The sequence below is a fragment of the Periplaneta americana genome, chromosome 4 (assembly GCF_040183065.1).
Source record: "Periplaneta americana isolate PAMFEO1 chromosome 4, P.americana_PAMFEO1_priV1, whole genome shotgun sequence".
Taxonomy (NCBI): domain Eukaryota; kingdom Metazoa; phylum Arthropoda; class Insecta; order Blattodea; family Blattidae; genus Periplaneta; species Periplaneta americana.
Genome location: NC_091120.1, coordinates 140,764,816 through 140,786,746, shown reverse-complemented (window position 1 = coordinate 140,786,746; position 21,931 = coordinate 140,764,816). Strand labels below are relative to the sequence as shown.

General features: G+C 33.6%; 1 protein-coding gene across 1 annotated transcript; it reads left to right on the top strand.

Annotated features, from left to right (window-relative positions):
- The first annotated feature begins 7,785 nt into the window (after positions 1-7,785).
- On the top strand, positions 7,786-14,886 carry LOC138698871 (uncharacterized). The gene is made up of 2 exons (XM_069825077.1): positions 7,786-7,911; positions 12,959-14,886. The coding sequence occupies exons 1-2, from the start codon at positions 7,860-7,862 to the stop codon at positions 13,891-13,893; spliced, it is 987 nt and encodes a 328-aa protein (XP_069681178.1). The 5' UTR covers positions 7,786-7,859; the 3' UTR covers positions 13,894-14,886.
- The last annotated feature ends 7,045 nt before the right edge of the window (positions 14,887-21,931 follow it).

The following is a 21,931-nucleotide window of genomic DNA, read 5'->3' as shown; positions in this document are numbered from 1 at the left end:
ATGGTGAAAGATAGAAGTAGAAGAAAATATGTGAGAAAGAAGAAGGTAGTGAAGTGGTGTAGGGTGGGAGAATGAAAAGAGGGAATAGTGAGGGTGTCGATTTAATTAATATTTTAAAGTATTAGCATCCTGCGTGACGTCGTATATTGCGTCATATTTCTCCAATTGGTCCAGGAAAATAGCGACTAGATCTTGGATTTTACCATTTATTCTCTCGTAATACATAACACGGCCCTACTCTTCAAATCATTAGTTTATGTGCATATTGTGGTTGTTGTCCTTGATGCGGAAGTAGTCCGTTTACAATCCAGATCCTTTGTCATTGCACAAACTCACTTAACTTCAAAGGGTAATGGCTAAGATTTCGGTTTTTACTAGTAAATGAAAGCAAACTAGATACTTTGTATAAGTTTCATAGAATGTTTTCTCGGGAATGTAGCTTCATTTTCCGACAATACGGCAAATATTGAGTGCGGGACAGCAAGGAAATGGTCACTGTAGTCCCTTTCTAAAATTATTTAAATCCATGTAATATAGCCTACGAACAGAATTATTAGTGTGAAGTTGATGTTTCACAGAACTCGCCCACATTACAAGTAGTTTCAGATGAACTTCCTCCTCTACAATTTAAATAACATCTGTTGCATATATTATAATTTTTTCAAATATGTGTTGCATTTCAAGAATCACAAATTACTGTACTCTAAAAATAACTGTTGTCGTGCCATAATATTTTGGTGTATTTTTAGTTTGAAAAATTATTTTAGTACCATTATATTGCTTGAAACAGAATGTAAGTTATATTTTACACCTAACATGCAATTTAATTATAAACATGATAATTCTTAGAATAAATGTATGAAAAATACCAATATTCTTAAATATGACTCATCTATACATGTTTGTGTAGGTACACAAATTTTCCGTTTAATGTACATACTTTATTTCCGGATTTTTTTTTATACAGATTGCCATACAAATCTTATGACAGTCTAAAAAAAAAAAGTTATATTGCACCTGCAATGTTAAACACAATATTCATTTCAGAAAATAGAAATTAATTGATGAGAATAATTTTAAATGTAACAACATATAATAACTACATGCACTATAAAATTATAAAGACAATAAATAGTGAAAAAAATATTCACTATAAGATTATTTTTCTTACATTATTATTAAAAGACAAATTCTTAAAATAACTTGAATTCATACGTAAATTTAAGCTGTTTTCAGAACTTTATAAGGCAGACCATTAAAATAATACATTAGATTTTTATCGTTATATCGGCATTTAAATATCGTTGAAACATGAGTCTGTATATATGAATCTCAAATTGTTTTTATGAAATTGATGTATTTTGTATAAATAATTTTAGAACAAAATATAAATCCTACAGCATGATTGAATGTAACTTATATTTTTTTTTAATTATCGAATTTATTTTAATATCACAAAGTTAATTAATTTATATTTATTGGAAAACTTTGTACTTGGTTATTATGAAAAGGAAATGAACTGAGAAAATATGAAACACTATGGTACTATTCTATATTGCATATAGTAGATTTTAAGTCTGTTTTTAGATCCTGAAGTAATTTGTAATTAGTTTTCAGAGACGTTATTGATTTTATTCGACGCTTGAAATTAAATATTCACAGCATGTTTAAAATGAAAGTTGCAGCATTAATTTAATTATGTTAAAAGCGTTGCTAGTGTATCATAACAGAAAATCTCTAACAACTGAGCGTAACAAGAATTCTTTAATATTGACGGAATGTTTCTTCACCCTGCATGATTTTTAAATTGTTTGTGGCAAGAAAATGCTTTGAGAGAGCATTGCGACGAAGTCTATACAAAGATAGTGACAGAACTCAATACTGTAGCTTACTGACTATATTGGCTGTGACCTTCACGAGAGTCTGTGGATTCCACGAACGAGATAACTAACATGTGGCGAAGAAGTCTGACTCCAGATCAGGAAACATCAGCCTGAAGTGTAGTTACGGAGTGCTGTATACAGTAAAATATGAGATTTAGTAATGACCCTAATGACCAGGCAGCGCATTTTTGTTCCCAAACGTACAGCGGATCGAGTAGTTTCTTGTGGTTCGTCTATTACGTCACGTCCATGCATAACGTGGCTAGTTAGCCATGGATGCATACTTGTAAGCAGGGTAGTATTGTAAACAGATACGCATAGACTATGAATCATAGTACAATACAGGCTCTCCATCGTCAATGTTGTATATGTAAAATAAAAAGTTAAGAACTACATTATGGTCTGATTCTAATATTAAGTTGCATTTTCACTCGGATTTTCGTGTTAGTATTATTTTAATTTATCTATCTATGTTATATTATATTTCATTTTGATCTGTGTTTTGTATATATTGTGTAAAATGTAAATATTGTTAATTTGTGTATTTATTTTTGTTATTATAATTGTCACTGCAATGTCTTGTGACGTAGGAAGAACATTTTCTTAGCTTAAACAAATTTTTATTGACAGTTATGGTAAAAGATATGAATTTCATAATCTCAGAATATATAGGCCTATAATTTATAGAGTATATACAGTTAATGTGTATTAGGTTTACTATTATGTTCTATAATATATATTATATAGCCTACACTAGTTCCGTTATTATTATCGATCTAATTATATTTCCGTCATATGTAGCACTAATATTTTGTAGAGCGCTAGTTTCGCAATGTTAGTGCGTTTATGTGGTTAAAAAGAGCTGGATAGACCATTTCAATTTAGTAGCAATCCCACTTACAGTTCTCATGCTCTATTGTTATTATTATTATTATTATTATTATTATTATTATTATTATTATTGTTGTTATTGTTAAGCGAACTAAGTTTTACGTTTCGTAGCGTCCTGACATAAGCATTCAAGGTTAGAGTTTGAACCCTGAAACTTTAGGATATACTAACCGATAAGTTTCCTAACTTATTTGGGAACGAAAATGCGCTGCCTGGTAATGATTAGTAGTTGTAACGGGAAGAAGAACTATTTGAAGCTAGGGAAATAAGTGAATCGCTAGCGTGAGCAAGAGAGAAAGGAGAATGGTTACTTGCACCCAAGGTAAAGTCGAAGCGTTCAATTAAGACTCAGCCGGTGTCCAAGACAACGCTTTTCTGTCAAAAGATAAGAAGATAGTTTATTGATTAGGCCTTCTCAGATGCCTTCCCAATCAGGAGCGGTAACATATGTCCACCAATGATGTGTTAGCATTTGTAATTGACATGCCTATATCATCTTCACGTGGAGTATATAACAACATTGCCATATTTCGAATTCATTGATCATGGCAAAAAAGGTAGTAATTTTAATTAGAAGTAATCTTATAACTTAAAATTTATTCACTGTGGATGGTGGTAGTATCAATGTATTGATATCGACATAAAAAGTGGTAACTGTAGATAATCATTACAACGAACCGCTTGATAGGGTCTATTACAAGTAGGCCTACTGAAGCATAAAAAAAGGTATGTCCAACACAAAGCCTGCCGTTAGAATATTAATTGAACGATTTTACTTTACTTCAAAGTACTTAATACTCTCAATATCATGCTTGTGTGTACCAATTTCCCATATGAATGAAAAGTGGAGAAATATTGTGTTAGAATGACCCCTCTGGCGAATAATGCCTTTCAATACTGTTAAAATATTATTTTACTACACTGTATATAGCATACATTTGTCCTTCGTTTGTGTACCAATATGTAAATGGAGATAATTTTGATGTATTGTAGGTTTATTAATTCCTTATTGTTAATTAGTTTTTAATTTTACTTCAACCATATTACGTTGAATAAGAGAAAAAGTTTAAATTTTCATTTTATTTATTGTATTTCATAGATCTTACATTAGGATTGAAGCTTTTAGATGAGGAAAAAGTCAAACTTTTACAAGATTACAATTTTTTGACGAGATGGAGTGATGTGGGACCAAGGAATCCCCACAGATTACCTGTCATTTGCCTTATAGCTGGGGAAAACCTCGGAAAAATCCATCAAGTAATCAGACCAAATGGGGATCTAACACAAGTCCGCATACAGCGAAAAGTAAAACCCCTAATCGACCAAGACAAAAGTCAATTGACAGTATTTTTTTTAACTGCATAAAATTGAGATTTTTTTAAAACGGTGGGATTGTCGCGAAGTATGAAAACACGGTAAGTATGGTCAGTCTGTGCACTGCACATGTATGTAGGAGGATCCGCCTGGGTGGCGCAGTTGGTATAGCGCTGGCCTTCTGTCCACGAGGTTGCGGATTCGATCTCGGCCCAGATCGATGGTTTTTAAATGTGCTTAAATGAGACAGTCTCATGTCAGTAGATTTACTGGCATGTAAAAGAACTCCTGCAGTAGAAAATTCCGACACACCGGCGACGCTGATATAACCTTGGCAGTTGCGAGCGTCGTTAAATAAAACATAATATTAATATTATTAATACCTATGTAGGACTGTAGGTATAGCGCTTTACTTTTCTACATCTCAAAGCAACAATGGTGATGTAAGATCTTTCAAACGCACAAAAAAATAGGGTTGAAAATGTGTGAAATAAAAGGACAAATTCTGGCAAGTATAAAATAACTTAAGTAAATAAGAAGTGTTGGATATTGCAGAAATATATGCAATGAAAAGTAATCAAAGCTAAAAAAATAAACACCCCAATGTCACTACAATCCTGGCAGCTATAAAATACCTTAAGAAATAAATGTTGGATATTTTAGAAATATGTGTAATGAAAGGTAATCAAAGCTAAAAAAAAAAAAAACACTCTCTCCCTCCCTCCCTCCATCTCTCTCTCCCTCTCTCTCCCTCTCCCTCTCCCCACGGAGGAAAAAAAGTACAGTACTGCCCGTCCAAAAAAAAAACAGAGCCGGTGAGAGGTAGGCCTATATTCCTCTCCGTCTTCCACCTTTCCTTCACTCAACAGCAGTTTCGGTCATCTTTAGAATAAACCTCCTTTTTATTCCTTATGATCGCCATATCTCTGCATTGGATACGAACTGATTGCGGTACTTCTACCAACCGGGCGAAGGATTTACATTCAATACCGAACCGGCTTCTTGACACTCCAAAGAGCGTACGTACTTTCCCATCTAAGAGGTCCACGGTTCGACTCCTGGTGTACGCAGTGCAAGAGATTTATCCTTCGTCCACGGAACTGGGTGTTTGTCCCTTGCTGTTTGCTGCCCTGTGCCGTGCTAACAATATGAACATGGAAGCACGTAATGCAGGGACCGGCAAAAATGTCATTGTGATCACTAGCAATAGTGACGTCGCAGAGGCAGCGCAGTAAACTGTCTTTACTTCACCCCCTCCCTTCCGTCCAGTTCCCCTACAACTCAAGTACACAGGCATCTATCAAGAAGCGGGTTACTTGATAAGATTTAGATTGCTTCTTTCTCAAACCTTCAACATCTGTTGGGAAACGTGTGTTTAAGGAAGAATGGGAGGAACAGTATTTTTTGTGCATATGGTGACAATGTAGATGCCTCTTGTGTTCTAAAATTATAATAGGCACTTAAAAATCAAACATCTAGCGACATTACGGCACATCATAAGATTATCACGAAATCATAGGTAAGCATGAACATATCCAATGTAATTGTAAACGGAAATGTATACAGTAGAAAATAAGTACAAACATAAGCGAAGCAATTAAAACACAAAAGAAACTAAATTCAAATAACAGTTCTGGTATTAAAATATGATGAAACAAGCTGAGTCAAAGGGAACGCCATGCAAGTTATGTTATTGCTTTGGAAATCACAAATCATTGAAGTACTATAATGAAAAAGAGTTCATTGAAACCTGTCTGAATAAAGATGCTGACAATGTCTCGAAAAATCCGACGTTTTTAAGAGTACAAAATTATCACACGAACAATACAAAGGAGGATAGGGATTATTGAAACATTAACTGAATAGAAATAAAATCAAAGATGCATAAACAGTGGTCTGATCTCTCGCTTTAGGTAGAAACACAGATATTAATATAGTAAAATTAGTATCTCTCTGTATAAGAATATTTGCTCGATGTCATTGCATTTAAAGATATTACAACAGGAGAGGAGTTATTCCAAGCATGAAGAAAATATATAGAAATGAATCTGAACATAAAAACTTGTATCTGAGTAACATACGGGACTCGAAATACGACTTTTAAAAAAGTCTATTAGGTGTAGTAACATGTTATTAAGAGAGCTGGAAATGAGTGACGACATAAAACGTTGCCATTGTATAACACATTAGACTGGCTTAGATTTATTTAAAATTCTCTTCATAGAAAATATGTGCAGTCCTACCTTAGGTCGCCTACCGCTACTCTACATAGTTGCTATGTTTGGCTCTATATTCAATATATTTCGGAACACTTGTTTTATGAACGAAAACTTGTAATATCTAAACAAAGCTCGTGACTAACAGACGAAAATTTACGAGTTGTATTAAGAGTGGTAATTTGTGACATATTTTCATAGGTTGTTGTAGCACAGTAAAAAATGAAGGTGAAATAAAATATAATCTGCCAATCTTTAAATCAATATTGAGTAGTCTACGTCAGATGCTTGTGTTGAGAGTCCACCACTGGGATCCGAACGGAATGCTCTGTACTCCTCGACTGATATTACATGTTATGTATTACGGCTTGCGTCCAATGATGTCATCGTGAGTACAAATTTTCCGATGGCTGACGCAATATACAGTGTTAGATAGACTATATGGAGTAAGTGAATCCAAACCTTTTGAATGTAATAGACTCCATAATGTGAATTAAACATCCTTAATAAATTGGTAGCGATATTAAATTTCAGCTTTAGCTTTCAAATATAGGCCTAATCTGAAAATACATAAAAGGCCTACGGAGTTATTTTACGTCATGTCTTGGATTTGCTGTAAAAATTATATCAGCTTTTAGACTTTCCAAAAAGTTTTCAGTAGCCTGTGGTGTTGATGTTGCTTTGTGAAGTCCAGCTCAGTTTTAAATACACTTAATTCGCAAGCCTACCTCAACATTGTTTACTTCTATATTTGTTCTTCAAGAAGATTAAGTCAGAAAATATAGTCTACTCTCACACAAGTATGCTATGCTGATGCAATTGACACTAAGTGTTTTAATGCACTTCGGGAAAGCTGGGAATATAGGCTTAAAGGATGTTGCGTGCAACAAAGATTGCAACAGGGACATTGTAGAAAACACTATTTCTAGCTCCACTCGGAAGATAATTCTAATAATATTCTAACAGTCACTCTTCTTTTTTTGATTGGCAAAAGATTGTCACATTTTTCATTCAATTATTAATATTATCTGATTAATTAGAGGAGCCTTCAGAGCCAACCTCAGCATGATATTCTGCATGTGATATTCCATAATTTAACAGTGGTCTGTATAACAAGTTTGCTGGTCGACCCTTATTAAACATAAAAAAAACATTAAAAAAATATATTATCTTAATCAGAGATCATATAAACGATAAGAGCGAAGAAAATGGAATTTTTCTTTTTCGTCGCTTTTATCGTGTATCTTTGCTTTTATCATTACTCCAATATGCACACCTCAATGACAATGCATGCTTCAATTCTTTCTGATATAGCATCGCTGCTTCTTTTATCGTTTATCGTCGCTCCAACGTGTACGTAGGCCTACCCTTAGTGAAGTGAATATTTGGCATCAATCGATTTTGTAATCCCTCTTCTCTGATCAATTTCGATAAGTGAGTGTTGATATTAAATGAAATCATGAGTTCAGTCTTATCAAACCTTTCAGATTAATGTATGTAAGTGAACGTACACCACCAACCGTGTTCTATGAACAGGTTGGGAGTCAAATAGTTCATGGAAGTACAGGTTGAAAGGAAGATGGTTGAACCGAAGGGACTTCAAATTGGTAAATATTATTTTATATTAGCCTAAAAATAAATAGCTTGTAGATCGGAAAAAGGGACCATATAATTATTCGAGAATCCGATAGCTTCGATACCTAGGCTATACGAAAGAAATATTATTATTATTATTATTATTATATTGAGGCGTAAACTAAATTTCACCTGCTGCACTGTCACCAAACATGAGCTTTTATACTGAAACTACTTAATGTCTGGCTTTATGTTTAGATTAGTCTTTCATGCACTACGTCAACGGAAAATAAGAAAGCCTTTTCAAAACGCTACATCGATAGTAGGGCCTATACTAATTTTACCCAGCAAACATATTTTCACGATTACAAGTGGGCTGTACCTACTGAATAGAAAGTGATAGCCTTAATAATTATGGTCTGCAAAGATAAAAAAAAAAAATGCCCTCTGCTGCGAATATGTTATGTTTTCTGGTCCGTCTCAAGCTGGAAATTTTCTCAGTAGAATAATTTTTTGATGTTACTTCCAGATTGGAATTTATATTTTTCAGTGACTGTTCGACACACCCTAGCTTATGAGTTTATGACCAATTGACATGACTGTGCATAGGTTAGGTTCGACCTAACGAAAAGAGTAACTATTTTAAATAAAATTGAAAATTCGTAATCCGTGAAGCAGGTAATTATTATTATTATTATTATTATGATTATTATTATTATTATTTATTTATTTCTTTGCAACTGCGTTACCATTTTAGCGCACAAATGTGTTTTACCTACTTGGCTTCTAGTCGAATCATATGTACGGCACACAAAAGAAACTTGAGTGTCGATATCAATTTCGCACCGAAATGAGGGTGGACTATTCTATCCTAAGTGTATTTTTCTATTTTATCTTGGTTACTATATCAACATGACCTGCACTAATTATACTACTAATAATAATACTTTTTTCACTCAGTTATTACTAGTATTATTATTTACTAATTCTATTATCATCTTTATGTGAGCTTTTTTCTTAACTATTTTGTCTACAAAGTATGTGTATCTATGTAACGGAACTGTCCCCGAACACGAGCTTTGCTCTTTCGGGGTATTTTAATGTAACGTTTTTATGTAAATGTTATTATTAAATAAAATCTAAATATAAATCTAAATCTGTGAAAGTGATGGCAGGCGGAGAGGTGGAAGGGGTAGGACGCAGGGAGGTGCAGCACATTAATCTCATTTCCTTGTATTTCCTTACTGATCACAGAGAAAAGGCGAGTTTTCGTAAAGTCAAATCAGTAACATGTTAGGTTATATTAGTTTAGGCTTTTGATATGCCGTTATAAAATGAGTTCACAATTCATATTCTTCATTATTTTGCCTAATTTTATTGTCTTAAAAGGTTTAAACGGTTAAGAGAAAAGGTTCACATCAGAACTAACCAAATTCCTGCATACTCATGCCTGCTACCCAACTGATGAATGGTTTAGCTATGCTTCTAAATTGGGTAATTATGACGTAAGCTCGGCCAGGCCGCCATCTTCCGCTGTAAAGGTCCAGGGCACATCACTTTGTCGTTAGAGTGTAAAGAGGCTGACAATATGTTAATCATATGAAAGTGTTGAACATTTAATTAAAGTATATGCAAATATTTGATAACATTTATGTCCTGGACCTCGGACAATGTGACTTGCGATGCTTACTGCATAAATAGTGTAAATTGAATTAATCTGCTTGCTATGCATTGTAGGTAGCCTATATTTTTGTATAACTTTTAACTTGTTCCACATTTTAAATCTACAATACTGATGCAAAGTCTGGCCTCTAAAGAATACGATAAGTGAAATGACAATTTAAATAAATGAAATAAAACAGAAGACTAAAAAGGATAGGGTTACGAGCGTTGAGGGACTTCCGCCGATTTTGGAATAGATACCGACGCGGTTAGGTTAGGTTAGTTTAGGCTTTTATTATCCCGTCAAGGTGAAGGTGAAAGCGATTGAGTGTGATTTTTATTAGCTAGCTCGTCTCTTATTTCTTAAGCTTTCATAAAAATATAATATTTTAATACTATAAGTGCAGTTCCCAATTATGTTTAAGTAGTACCACTCAATTACTATTTATTATTTAATTTTAAACTCTGTGGGAGGGAAAAAATCAGAGGGAGGGGACAAATTACACCTATGTATACAAGACAGTGATGATAATGCTTCACGGCCACAAATTATCACCGTATCACTGTCACCGTATCGATAACAGAACATTCATATTATTTTCTTTAACTTGTTGTGGTAGTAGACTACTAGTAGTAGAGTTACATTTATTTTTTATTTATTTCTTTTGCTTGCAGTATACTGTACTAAAACGTTATTATTAGACTTCGAATTTGAGGCACATTATCTTTTAAGTTATGTGTACCCAGAAAATAACAGTGCTTATAAAGCAACTGGGAAGGTAGTCCTGTGTACATATATCATGCAAGTCGAATGGAGCTGTTGAAATATGTAATACAAGCCCAGCAAGTAGAAAAAAAAATAAACCTTCGCTTGAAAGGCAAACGTAAATAACTTATTAAATTGGATAAAATACAATGTGTTATCGTTTCTCAGGTGTAGAAAAATAACATTTTTCTTATGTCTATAAACAGTTAGTATTTAGAGCAATACTATTTACAAAGGTATATTATCAGAATATCAGAACATGCATTTGTAAATGTACATTAATTACAGTATAAGGGAAAAAGCGACATGAATACGGTAATTATAATGTATAAGTCACATAAATAAACTTGTCTTTCTTAATTGGATTATTTTACGACGCTTTATCAATTGCTATGGTTACCTAGCATCTGAATGAGAAGAAGGTGATAATACCAGTGAAATGAGTCAGGGTCCAGAACAGAAAGTTACCCAACATTTGCTCTTAATGGGTTGAGGGAAAATGTATGTTAAAATAATAGGATTAATATTGAAGAAACAAATTTCAGATAACAATATGCTCTATTTAACATGAATCTAATCCCGTTATGAGTAAAACTTGTATTGGGGGGGGGGAAATTGAGCATACAATAGCTTTATATATTATTTATAAGAAAGGAAGGTAATATAATTAAAATGAAAATTACTTTAGTATTTATTTAGTAAGAAGTCGGATAGAGAGTTTTTTAGGTCAACTTGATAATAAAAGAGTAAATTGGGAATAACGAATTCAAATGAAATATCAACAATTCGTAAGATAATTAAAGTATATCAGTAAAAATGTTATATTTAAATAGTGTATTCTACATATTTATTTTATTTTTAATTTGAATTTAAATGTTAGTTTTGTTTTTCAAAATACATATCCTTCGAAATCATGTCATTATAAATTCTTAATCAATAATAATTAACGCTAATTTTTATAGAAGTTGTGACTCAATTTGCCTCCTGAAAAATATATAGGCTTAATATGTATACAGATCTCGTTCTCTTGTAAGGATTTTTTTTTCATTGAATGAAGTTAATAACTAGCCTACATTAAAAACATTGTTCAAATGAAATTTCGTTTTCGACATCACAATGACTTCACGTTATCTTAACTCTCCCAGCTTCAGAGCTAGTACGTACGAAACACCCACCCATACCTAGATAAACAGCGCAAAGGATAGATTAGCGGTCATCAGAACACTGCACGCTCGGGCTAGCATCACTTACACTCAGATAAGACACAGCCGTAGCGTGCAATCGTCGCTGCTGGCGGGCATGCTGTCTCTCTATCTCTTGTGCATGACGGAGGAGAGTTCCTTACCCTCAATGCACTCTACCCATTTCATCGAGTGTTGACGACCACTGCGATAGATAGAAAAATTAAACAAGTCCTAGACTGTTCCCTCTCCCTCCTCTCAATAATCCGCTATTAGTTAACATGTATCACTCCGTCCGGGACCTCAACTTCGAAGTCTAGTTATTATATTCGTTTAGAGTTCATTTGACCATAATAAAGTTATATTTATAGTATAGACACGATAATCATATTATTGCTACCACCGTTATATTTTCGAAGCATGAACCCTGAAAACTTATTACTAGGGGGCGAAAGTTGATGATCTAAAAATGTACTTAAAATGATTATTAAAATGTTCTTAAACTAACGGAAAAATGACATGAAATTAAAAGAAAATGACATTTAAATATTATTCAAAGTACTCGCACCATAACCTTGTTTCAATGACTGCTCTGCAAATCTCGGAGAGAGGAGACAACTTCCTGGAATTTAGCTAAGATAAAGGAAAAGGGCATGCAAAAAATTAAGGTTTTAAGGGAAAACTATAGATTTTAATGATGGTTTACAATGTGTTTCAATCAGGGGTAGTCCATGTCAGTGCCTTCTCCGTCTTCTTCCGTTCTTCGCTTTTGTTACCAGATCTTCCAGATGGGGAAGTATGAATGACAGAACAGATTGTGACAGCTTGCATTCTTGCAATATTTGTGTTAAAAATACTGTCCCGTCCCTTCCATGGGGACACAACGGTGAAAGTTTCTCCCCTTCCAAACCTAAATTCTAAAGACACCCTCGTACCGACAAAACAACAGTAGCCGCCAAAGTCCTCGCTTAAACTAAGAAGCCTTCAGTGAAATGAGGGATGGTCAAACTTCACTGTTATTCACTTATTCAGTAGGTAATTACTACCTACCTATTTGCTTAGGAAATGATTTAACAAACAAAAACGTCGAAAAATGCAAAAAATTCAATATACGGAATTAATTTTTTTACTTGATATTAACATAGAGGATTTCTATATTAATAGGCATCGTCCCAATGTGAAAAATATGAAGATGACTTTTCATCAACATCCGCCCCCTAGTTATTATGAACGTGCAGTCGAATAAGGGTCTATGTTGTGCAGCTGGGTCACAGGTCTGATATTTTAGTATCCTGGTTTTAAAATCAGTTCTCTCGGAACATAGACCCTTGTTCGGCTGCATGCTTCAGATCTAAATTTAGGCCTATATGAGAAAACTATATAATTATTTAATGTTAGACTTTTCACAAACCTTTAATAAAAATGTTGAACTTTCACCGTATAAACATTAATCAATGTTATAATTACTAGGTCGCAAGACTACATCGAGGTGGGACGAAGAGTGGTGCGCCCCCAATAGCGCAACATGCCGTCACAGAGGATTACGTCATGCAGAATTCGATGCCTGCTCTCTCCCAGAATCCAACTGCATCCAACTGAAAATGTCTCCCCGCAGCCCACTGCCCATCTTCAGCACTAGCACGCAAGAGAATCTGACGTCCCCTCAGAATGTGAACTGCACTCTTAAATTTAAAGCTGTGCTAGAAGACATGGTATCCAACTGCCAGCATATTACTCTGGCCATTCCTCATCTGTCGACAGCGTTTCAGAACGCAGCCAGTGTGCTTCCTCTGACTGACAAGCACTGCTTCTATTTGGCAGCGATTTCTTTCAAGCTCGGGACCTGCACTCTGGACCTAATGTCCTCTCTGGTAGCACTTAACGATGGCTTCAAGAATGGGGAGTTCTTACTTGAAGATGCGCAAAGTACTATAACCATGGTAACATCAGTTGTAGATAGAATAGTAGATTTTATTCGCGAGTTAGCTTCAGAATGTTGTAATATGCAAAATAATTACTCAAATTGTGCTTCACCTAACCATTCCCCACGGAATAAGCCTTATCGAAATGTGATATTGTCACAAATTCGTACTGCGTTTGAAATTTTAAATACGATAATACAGAAATTAGAAGGGGCACAAAAAGAATTGAGAGATGTTGCTGATTTGTTGGATCTTCAGGACATAAGTGGAATTACCTCAAACTCTGATCTGAGTATATTGCTTGGTCCCCAGATACAAACCTGTAATGAAGTGTCTTCACCACGCGACCAAGAAAGAGCATGTCATGAGTCTCAAAGTTCCCCGCGATCGATCTCACGTAGTTCGATACTAAAGCAAACTTTTATTACCGTAAGGAAACAAATCTCGACTGTGAAAAGCAAATTCAAAAAGATTTTAAGATAATTTCTACTTATTAACAGCGATACTGGGATGGATTTTGATAATAATGATGACTAACATGCTGATGATTTTGAAAATATCTTTCACTGACAGGAGAGATAAATTACACGTCTGATACCATATTTAAGTCCAACATTTTCTGATTCCTACTTACAAAATTATTCTGTATTCGTACTTAAAATTTAGATCGTATTCTGAAATGTCAAGCGTAATTATTTCCTAAGAATAATATCAACTCTAGTTAAAAAAAATACCTAACGCTACTAACAAAATCCCTAATGCTACCTTAAAACACTAGCATTTTAAGTCTTCATCATTTAAATTAGATTATGAATTGTACCACAAATAAGTATTGTTTTTCAGTTTATTATTGATTGAAAATATGTTTTTTCTAGATTTGCTCTTGATACTTTGTATAACTTACCAGTAAAATAAATATAATCAGCAATTAAATTTTGTAACGCTATGCAAAACCTAATTTTCCTTGATTTTTAATCTGATTTTAGAAACCTCACAAACAATAACATTAAGAGTAATACATTAATATAAATTGACGTTACAAGGCATACATTACCATACTTCCCTGGCAGAAAAGTAAGACATTTAAATACACATCTCGGACATTGTTTCCACGTCTATTTTATAAGTGCATGTGGTATTATTATCTCATATGATTGTTTAATAACATGCAAATGAAATAATAAGAACTGACAATATGTAGGCCTACTTAAAAACGTGGATTATTCTAACATAGATAAGCTTAATAATGGAAAAAAAGAAGCCAGTAAAATTGTAACACGAAGCATTTAATATTAGCGAACAAGGCAGCAAGCTACATTAATAAAGATAGGTGATTTAATTAAAGTTTGCTGCAGTAACTTGTTAATAGGAGTCGGAAGAAAGTTTTAAAATTTCTTGACATAAATAGTAGACTTTACTGAGACTATTAAAAACATAAGACTATGGAATTTCAAATGTATTATTGACTGTAAAGTTTGATGTAAGTTTAGGTCTACTTAATAAAAATTAAGAAATATTCATAATTTAATTTATTAGTTATAACAAAATTAATTTTCTCTGATTGAGGTTCTGGCTGGTATGTAAGTTACTACATCTATTATCAGGCAGTACATCTCAATTGACGATATCTGTCAAAGTAAGAACAATTGTTTGTCTGCATCAGAAGTCTGATTAGTAAAATGTGTAGCTAGTCGGCGATATATGCAATGGAGGGGGAAAGGAACTGCACCCTACCCCATTATCTCCTGACCTAGTTGACTCATAGGTGGTGCCTTCTTGGTATCACTTGTGAGGTTCAGACCTGTCATCGAACAGTTAACTAAACAACAAAAAATTTGAAATGCAAAAATTATCAAAATAATTTCAACATTTTGACATAGAGTGCTTGCTGATGGGATATTTTATGATTTGGCTCTAGAACGTTGTGTATATAGACGTCGTCTTAGAGGACATTCCCATTATTTGTAATATAACTAATATAATTTATTATAAAATAGTACATAAAATTATTTTTACGGCTAGTTTATCACTGAGGAATAAGGAAAACTTGTTGACTTATATATATTAGAAGCAAGGCCGTTGTGTTTACTGGACTATGCAACAAGGTAGCCAATGTTTGGATAATGTGTTTCAATTCTTACATTCAATAACATTACGAAGGAACTCTATCGTAATTCACTGTTTGATGCTATCTATCGCTTCAGCCAGCCACACAACATCCGATGAGAAGGAGTCCGCGATAAATGGGTGATTGTAAATTGCATTGAAAAACAGGAAATTGCACTGGAAAATAATAACTATTGCCCAACTTACCTTGTGAACTGCACTGGGATGCGAAGAATCTCAAATTTAGATTGCACTGAGGAAACATGTTGATATTTTTGGCACGGACTGTACTTTTGCATTGCACCATCGAAACATAAATTGTGCACCTCATTTCATTTCACTTCAATATAAAAAATCGTCCAAACGTAATAGGCATATCTCGTATAAATTGTTCAATAAATTAATTTCACTACAATATCACAAAAATACTAAAAATCGTCAATCCACAATATTTACTATAAATTATTCAATGAAATTTATTTGCACCTTTCCTTTTTGGTTCTTACTTTGAAAAATAACAGCAAATGCTTTTAACAAATGCAAAGCGACCAATTTGACTCTACTCATGAGAACTGGTTTCGTTTTGAATGTAGGCTGTATTTTCTGATTTAACGTGTAAGCATTATTTCCTGTATGTGGATTTTAGTTGCTATTTATTTTGACATAAACCTCAGTCTGGTAAGACGTCAATTCTTCTATGAAAGCATATCATCGTTGTTTCTACAATAACTCCTATGTGCAAAATATAAATTTTTCAGTAAGAAGAAAAAACACATTTATTCATCCTATGGCAGCCATACATAGGAGACTGTGAATTCTTACATTTTCGAAACAAAGAAATATAATTACATATAGGAGAGTATATTATTTGCTGTATGACTAAGTTATTTAATAGAGCAAAAATCTGAAAATAGATAAATATGTCACATAGGAGTTATTGCAGGAAAACGACGATATAGGCCTACAGATGGGTGACATAATGTTAAAGCTCGTATTGAAATGCTAATGAAAAAATTCACAGGCGTTCGTAGTTCGTCCAATTTCTGCTGATTTGACTGCCCACAAACAGGAAGCAAAAGGGACACTTTCATCAATATAATTTTCAACGAAGTAAGAAGATAATTTTACAACGTTCTCTCTTTCGTGTTGTAAAGGCATCAAGTCATGAACAAATGTCCGCAGACGTGTTAAACGCTACCGTGGTGAACGCAATCTGAAAGTCTCCTACGTATTCAGGGCAATCTGAACAGCAACAGCTGCATTAAGGAGGTTTTAGAGCCCGAGGTACTGCCCCTCCCCTTCAGGCAACTCCACATGCCATATTTGAGCAGGACAATGCCCGGCCACATGTGACGAGGATTGTGCAAGCCTTCTTCGAAGAACGACGGGTATCACTGCTTCCCTGGCCTGCACGTTCGCCAGACATGTCGTCCATCGAATATGTCTGGGATATGGTTGATCGGCAAGTTCGTCATGGTTCTCCAGCACCCACTCTTGACGCTCTGAGGACTTGCATACAAACTGCGTGCAGGGAGATTCCCCAGGAACATATCCAGGCCCTCTTTGATTCCATGCCACGACGCTTAGAGGCTGATTGCAGCGCATGGAAGCTTCACACCATACTGAAATCTCACGGTCACAGATCAGGTACAATTCTGTAATTCTCATCCTTTGTGTATTGTCATGTACCTAACCTATGGTATCAATTTCATTTCAGTCACATATATCCTTCTTGGTGTTGCAATTTTCACAAACATTTGTGTAGCTAAAATAATGTGTAATATGAAAATGAATACTATATTTATAGATAGGTTGGATATTTTAAATTATAAAGATATGTGGTATGAAAATGAAACTATTATTTCTTTGAATTATGGTATTTATTTTATATTATGCTGTCCATGTTATCCTACTCTCTTCATCCGTTTAGTCTCTCATCTATTGCTGCTGAGAAACTGTAATTTATTTGTATTTTATATTATGAATATAATTAGGCCTATTATTTCTGTCGGTAGTTCGTATAGTGAACACTATTATGCATTAAAAATATTGTGATTTACTTACATGTAGGACCTATATTCCTGTTAATGTTTAATTGTAATTTTGTAACAAACATATATATATATATATATATATATATATATATATATATTACAACTACACAGGGTGAAAGTGAAGTAACCCTGCAGATTTTCAGAGCGAATAGCTCATGTTGTAACAATAAAGTGTAATACCATATCATTGAAAACTTCACAGTTCTCAAAAAAAAAAAAAAAAGTTATAGCCAAATGTTTAACACCCTCTTATTCGGTAACTATTGCGAGTAGGATCGTAATTTTTGTCCATATCGATAGAAAATGTAACAAAAAATAATTTATTCCTCTGGCGTATTTCCATAAAGTGGACGGTTTTCATGTAAATTTAATTTAAAACCGCTAATTTTAAACGATACGAAAAGATTACATTGCCAGAGGAAAGGTTCACCAAGGACTGTCTTATCAAGGTCATTCGATACTACGAAAGGGTTGTGGCTCGTGTGGCAATTGTAGTAGCTGTCTAGTATAAAAAGTAATCTACTACGAACTACAGTAAAACCTGTCTGAGAGACCACTCCTCCTACAGACCATTTTTTTAAAGAAGCGAATTAAACATCCATAAAACTAATTTAAATCACACCCCTTTTAAGAGACCACCTCTCTTTCCGACCACCGACCAGTGATTGAAAAGCCATTTTTTTTTATTTTACCCCTTTTAAAAGACCATACTGTATTTAAAAAAATTACAATTTAGTACTTTATTACCCAACTGTAGTAACTTTCGAGGATTATCACTTTTGTTGACGTCGTACAAAATTTTGTCCAATATTCTTTTGAGAAGATTAACTCCATATGTAGATGAAATTATTGAGAATCATCAATGTGGTTTTAGGCGTAATAGATCAACTATTGACCAGATATTTTGTATTCGACAGATAATGGAGAAAAAATGGGAGTATAAGGGTACAGTGCATCAGTTATTCATAGATTTCAAAAAGGCATATGACTCTGTTAAGAGAGAAGTTTTATATGATATTCTTATTGAATTTGGTATTCCCAAGAAACTAGTTCGATTAATTAAAATGTGTCTCAGTGAAACGTACAGCAGAGTTCGTGTAGGTCAGTTTCTATCAGATGCGTTTCCAATTCAGTGTGGGCTAAAGCAAGGAGATGCACTATCACCTCTGCTTTTTAACTTTGCTCTAGAGTATGCCATTAGGAAAGTCCAGGATAACAGACAGGGTTTGGAATTGAACGGGTTACATCAGCTGCTTGTCTATCCGGATGACGTGAATATGTTAGGAGAAAATCCACAAACGATTAGGGAAACCGAGGTAATTTTACTGGAAGCAAGTAAAGAGATAGGTTGGAAGTAAATCCCGAAAAGACAAAGTATATGATTATGTTTCGTGACCAGAATATTGTACGAAATGGAAATATAAAAATTGGAAATTTATCTTTTGAAGAGGTGGAGAAGTTCAAATATCTGGGAGCAACAGTAAGAAATATAAATGATACTCGGGAGGAAATTAAACACAGAATAAATATGGGAAATGCGTGCTATTATTCGGTTGAGAAGCTCTTATCATCCAGTCTGCTGTCCAAAAATCTGAAAGTTGGAATTTATAAAACAGTTATATTACCGCTTGTCCTGTATGGTTGTGAAACTTTGACTCTCACTTTGAGAGAGGAACAGAGATTAAGGGTGTTTGAGAATAAGGTTCTTAGGAAAATATTTGGGGCTAAGAGGGATGAAGTTACAGGAGAATGAAGAAAGTTACAAAACACAGAACTGCACGCATTGTATTCTTCACCTGACATAATTAGGAACATTAAATCCAGACGTTTGAGATGGGCAGGGCATGTAGCACGTATGGCGAATCCAGAAATGCATATAGAGTGTTAGTTGGGAGACCGGAGGCAAAAAGACCTTTAGGGAGGCCGAGACGTAGGTGGGAAGATAATATTAAAATGGATTTGAGGGAGGTGGGATATGATGATAGAGAATGGATTAATCTTGCTCAGGATAGGGACCAATGGCGGGCTTATGTGAGGGCGGCAATGAACCTCCGGGTTCTTTAAAAGCCAGTAAGTAAGTAAGTACTTTATTACATTATTGTAGCCTAAGTAAACTCCAAGAAATTCGTTACATTACTAGAAGTTAAAATGATGATTGGCAAAGTTGTACCGTATTCACATTGAATGCCCATTTCTGTCCTCAATCCTTTAAGGAATGCGGGGTGTTGCTAGGAAAAAAAGGTACAATGATCGCTTGCAAACGGATTCCGACGTATGACAAAAGGTTGTTGCACTGCTGTAACAGTTTCTTGGAAGGTAAGATTTCTCATGCTATATGATGGTTTTACTTTTGTTTTGTACAACAAAAATCAAATCGTTACCGATATTTGCTAATTACAGTACTATAATTTATTATTTCTTCCTCCTACCTATTAGAAAAATCCGGTGATCAACCCACCGATGACGAGGTTGAAGTCAAGAGAGAATTTCAACTGAAAAAATGTCACTAGAAGAAGCCTTATGTAATATTCAGCTAATTCAACAATCGGCACCACTTAAAGACTGTATGAATGGATAACATATAAATGAACTTTTTTAACATGTTAAAGGATAGTTTTGAAAATTGTTGTAAAAACGAAATCTAACATATAATAATAATAATAATAATAATAATAATAATATAATAATATAATAATAATAATATAATAATAATAATAATAATAATAATAATAATAATAATAAGCAGAGTTCAGTTTACTGTATGATTTTGTGAAGCGGAGGATATAATGCATCAAAGGAAAAAATTGTAAAAATAACTTAAATTAAGACGTGAAGTTCTTACCTCAAGCTTTTATTGTTAACAATATTTTCCATGTTTTTATTTGATTAAAGTAGAAACGCTTTAACCAATTATTTGTGTAAAAAAACTACCTATTGAGAGACCATCCGTGAAAGACCATTTTTTTCATGGAACCAGCAGTGGTCGTTTAATACAGGTTTTACTGTACAACCTTACTGTAGGATACTTTTAAATGTTACAACATTCTTACGTTAAATGTTAAATTTATAATACTATACGTAAAATCCAGAACTCTGTATAATATGTAATATTAAACATACTTATTGAAAAATATTTAATTAATCACATAATATATTTTCCCGTCACATAATGAATAACACATTCTAAACATTGGTATTTTTAATATTCTGAAGTATGGAAAACAAGTTTATAAATTTTCGATTTTTGTAATGACAGAAATTGAATTGCCTCATACTTCAAATACTGCACAAGAAAATACCTACTTCGTAGACTAAGTATTAAAAAAATCTTTCGGTAGTGACAGATTATCAAGATTATAATTTTTACTTCTATTAGAAAACTTTATTATAACATTACAATAATGATAATCTTAAAAACAGTAAACTCAATAGTAAAACGAAAACTTTACTTCGAGCAATCGAACTCTCAGCAGTAGCAGACGGTGGGTTTGAAAGTTGAGGAGGCCAAGATGTGAATGATATCAAATACCGTATATAAAAATATAAGGCCTGTGACGTACCTCATTACCAAGCGCAGAATTTATAGATTTTAAGAAATTAAAATTAGGTTTTCCAATTTATGTTTTAGGATTTTAAATCTTATGTTTAGGAATTTATATGATTTTAAGGGAAAGGGAATTTATATGATTTTACGGGGGAAAAAAAATAAAAATAAACAACATACTGTTAATATATTACAACGGCTTGGTAAAGATTGACCACAGTCTACTATATACAGTCGCGAAACTCAATATGTAGTAAAAATGCAAACATGGGTAGTTGCCCACCACTAAGATCGCTACTATCGCCTCATCATCGCAGCTCTCTCTCCTAACATACGACAAAATATGTTACACTTTCGTTGTCTTGTTCTTTTGGGAAAAATTAATACCTTCCTTCCATTATTGAAATATTAAATGCATAAAGTTAATTTATTATTTTAATGAAGTATATTAAATTCCACCATAAACTCGAAGATACCTGCAAGAAATAAGTTAATATAATTTTTGTTTGTGCGAAACGAATTGAAATTTACTATAATAGCTTCACCCATTCAAGATTATAGCGATAATTAACTATGAAACCAATAAATATTAATTTGCATTTCCCTTTACAACAATAATAATGGAAATATGAATTACTGGAGTAACTTACGTGTACCGGTACTTGTAGCGTAGGCTTACGTAGTTAACAAAGTGGGATGAAGTTAAGCAATAATAATCACACCAGAATTGGAAATAAAACGTGATCAATAAATTTTATTGTAACATACTTTTTCTACGTCTCTAGTAAAGCAACAAATAAAAATAACAACAAAATTA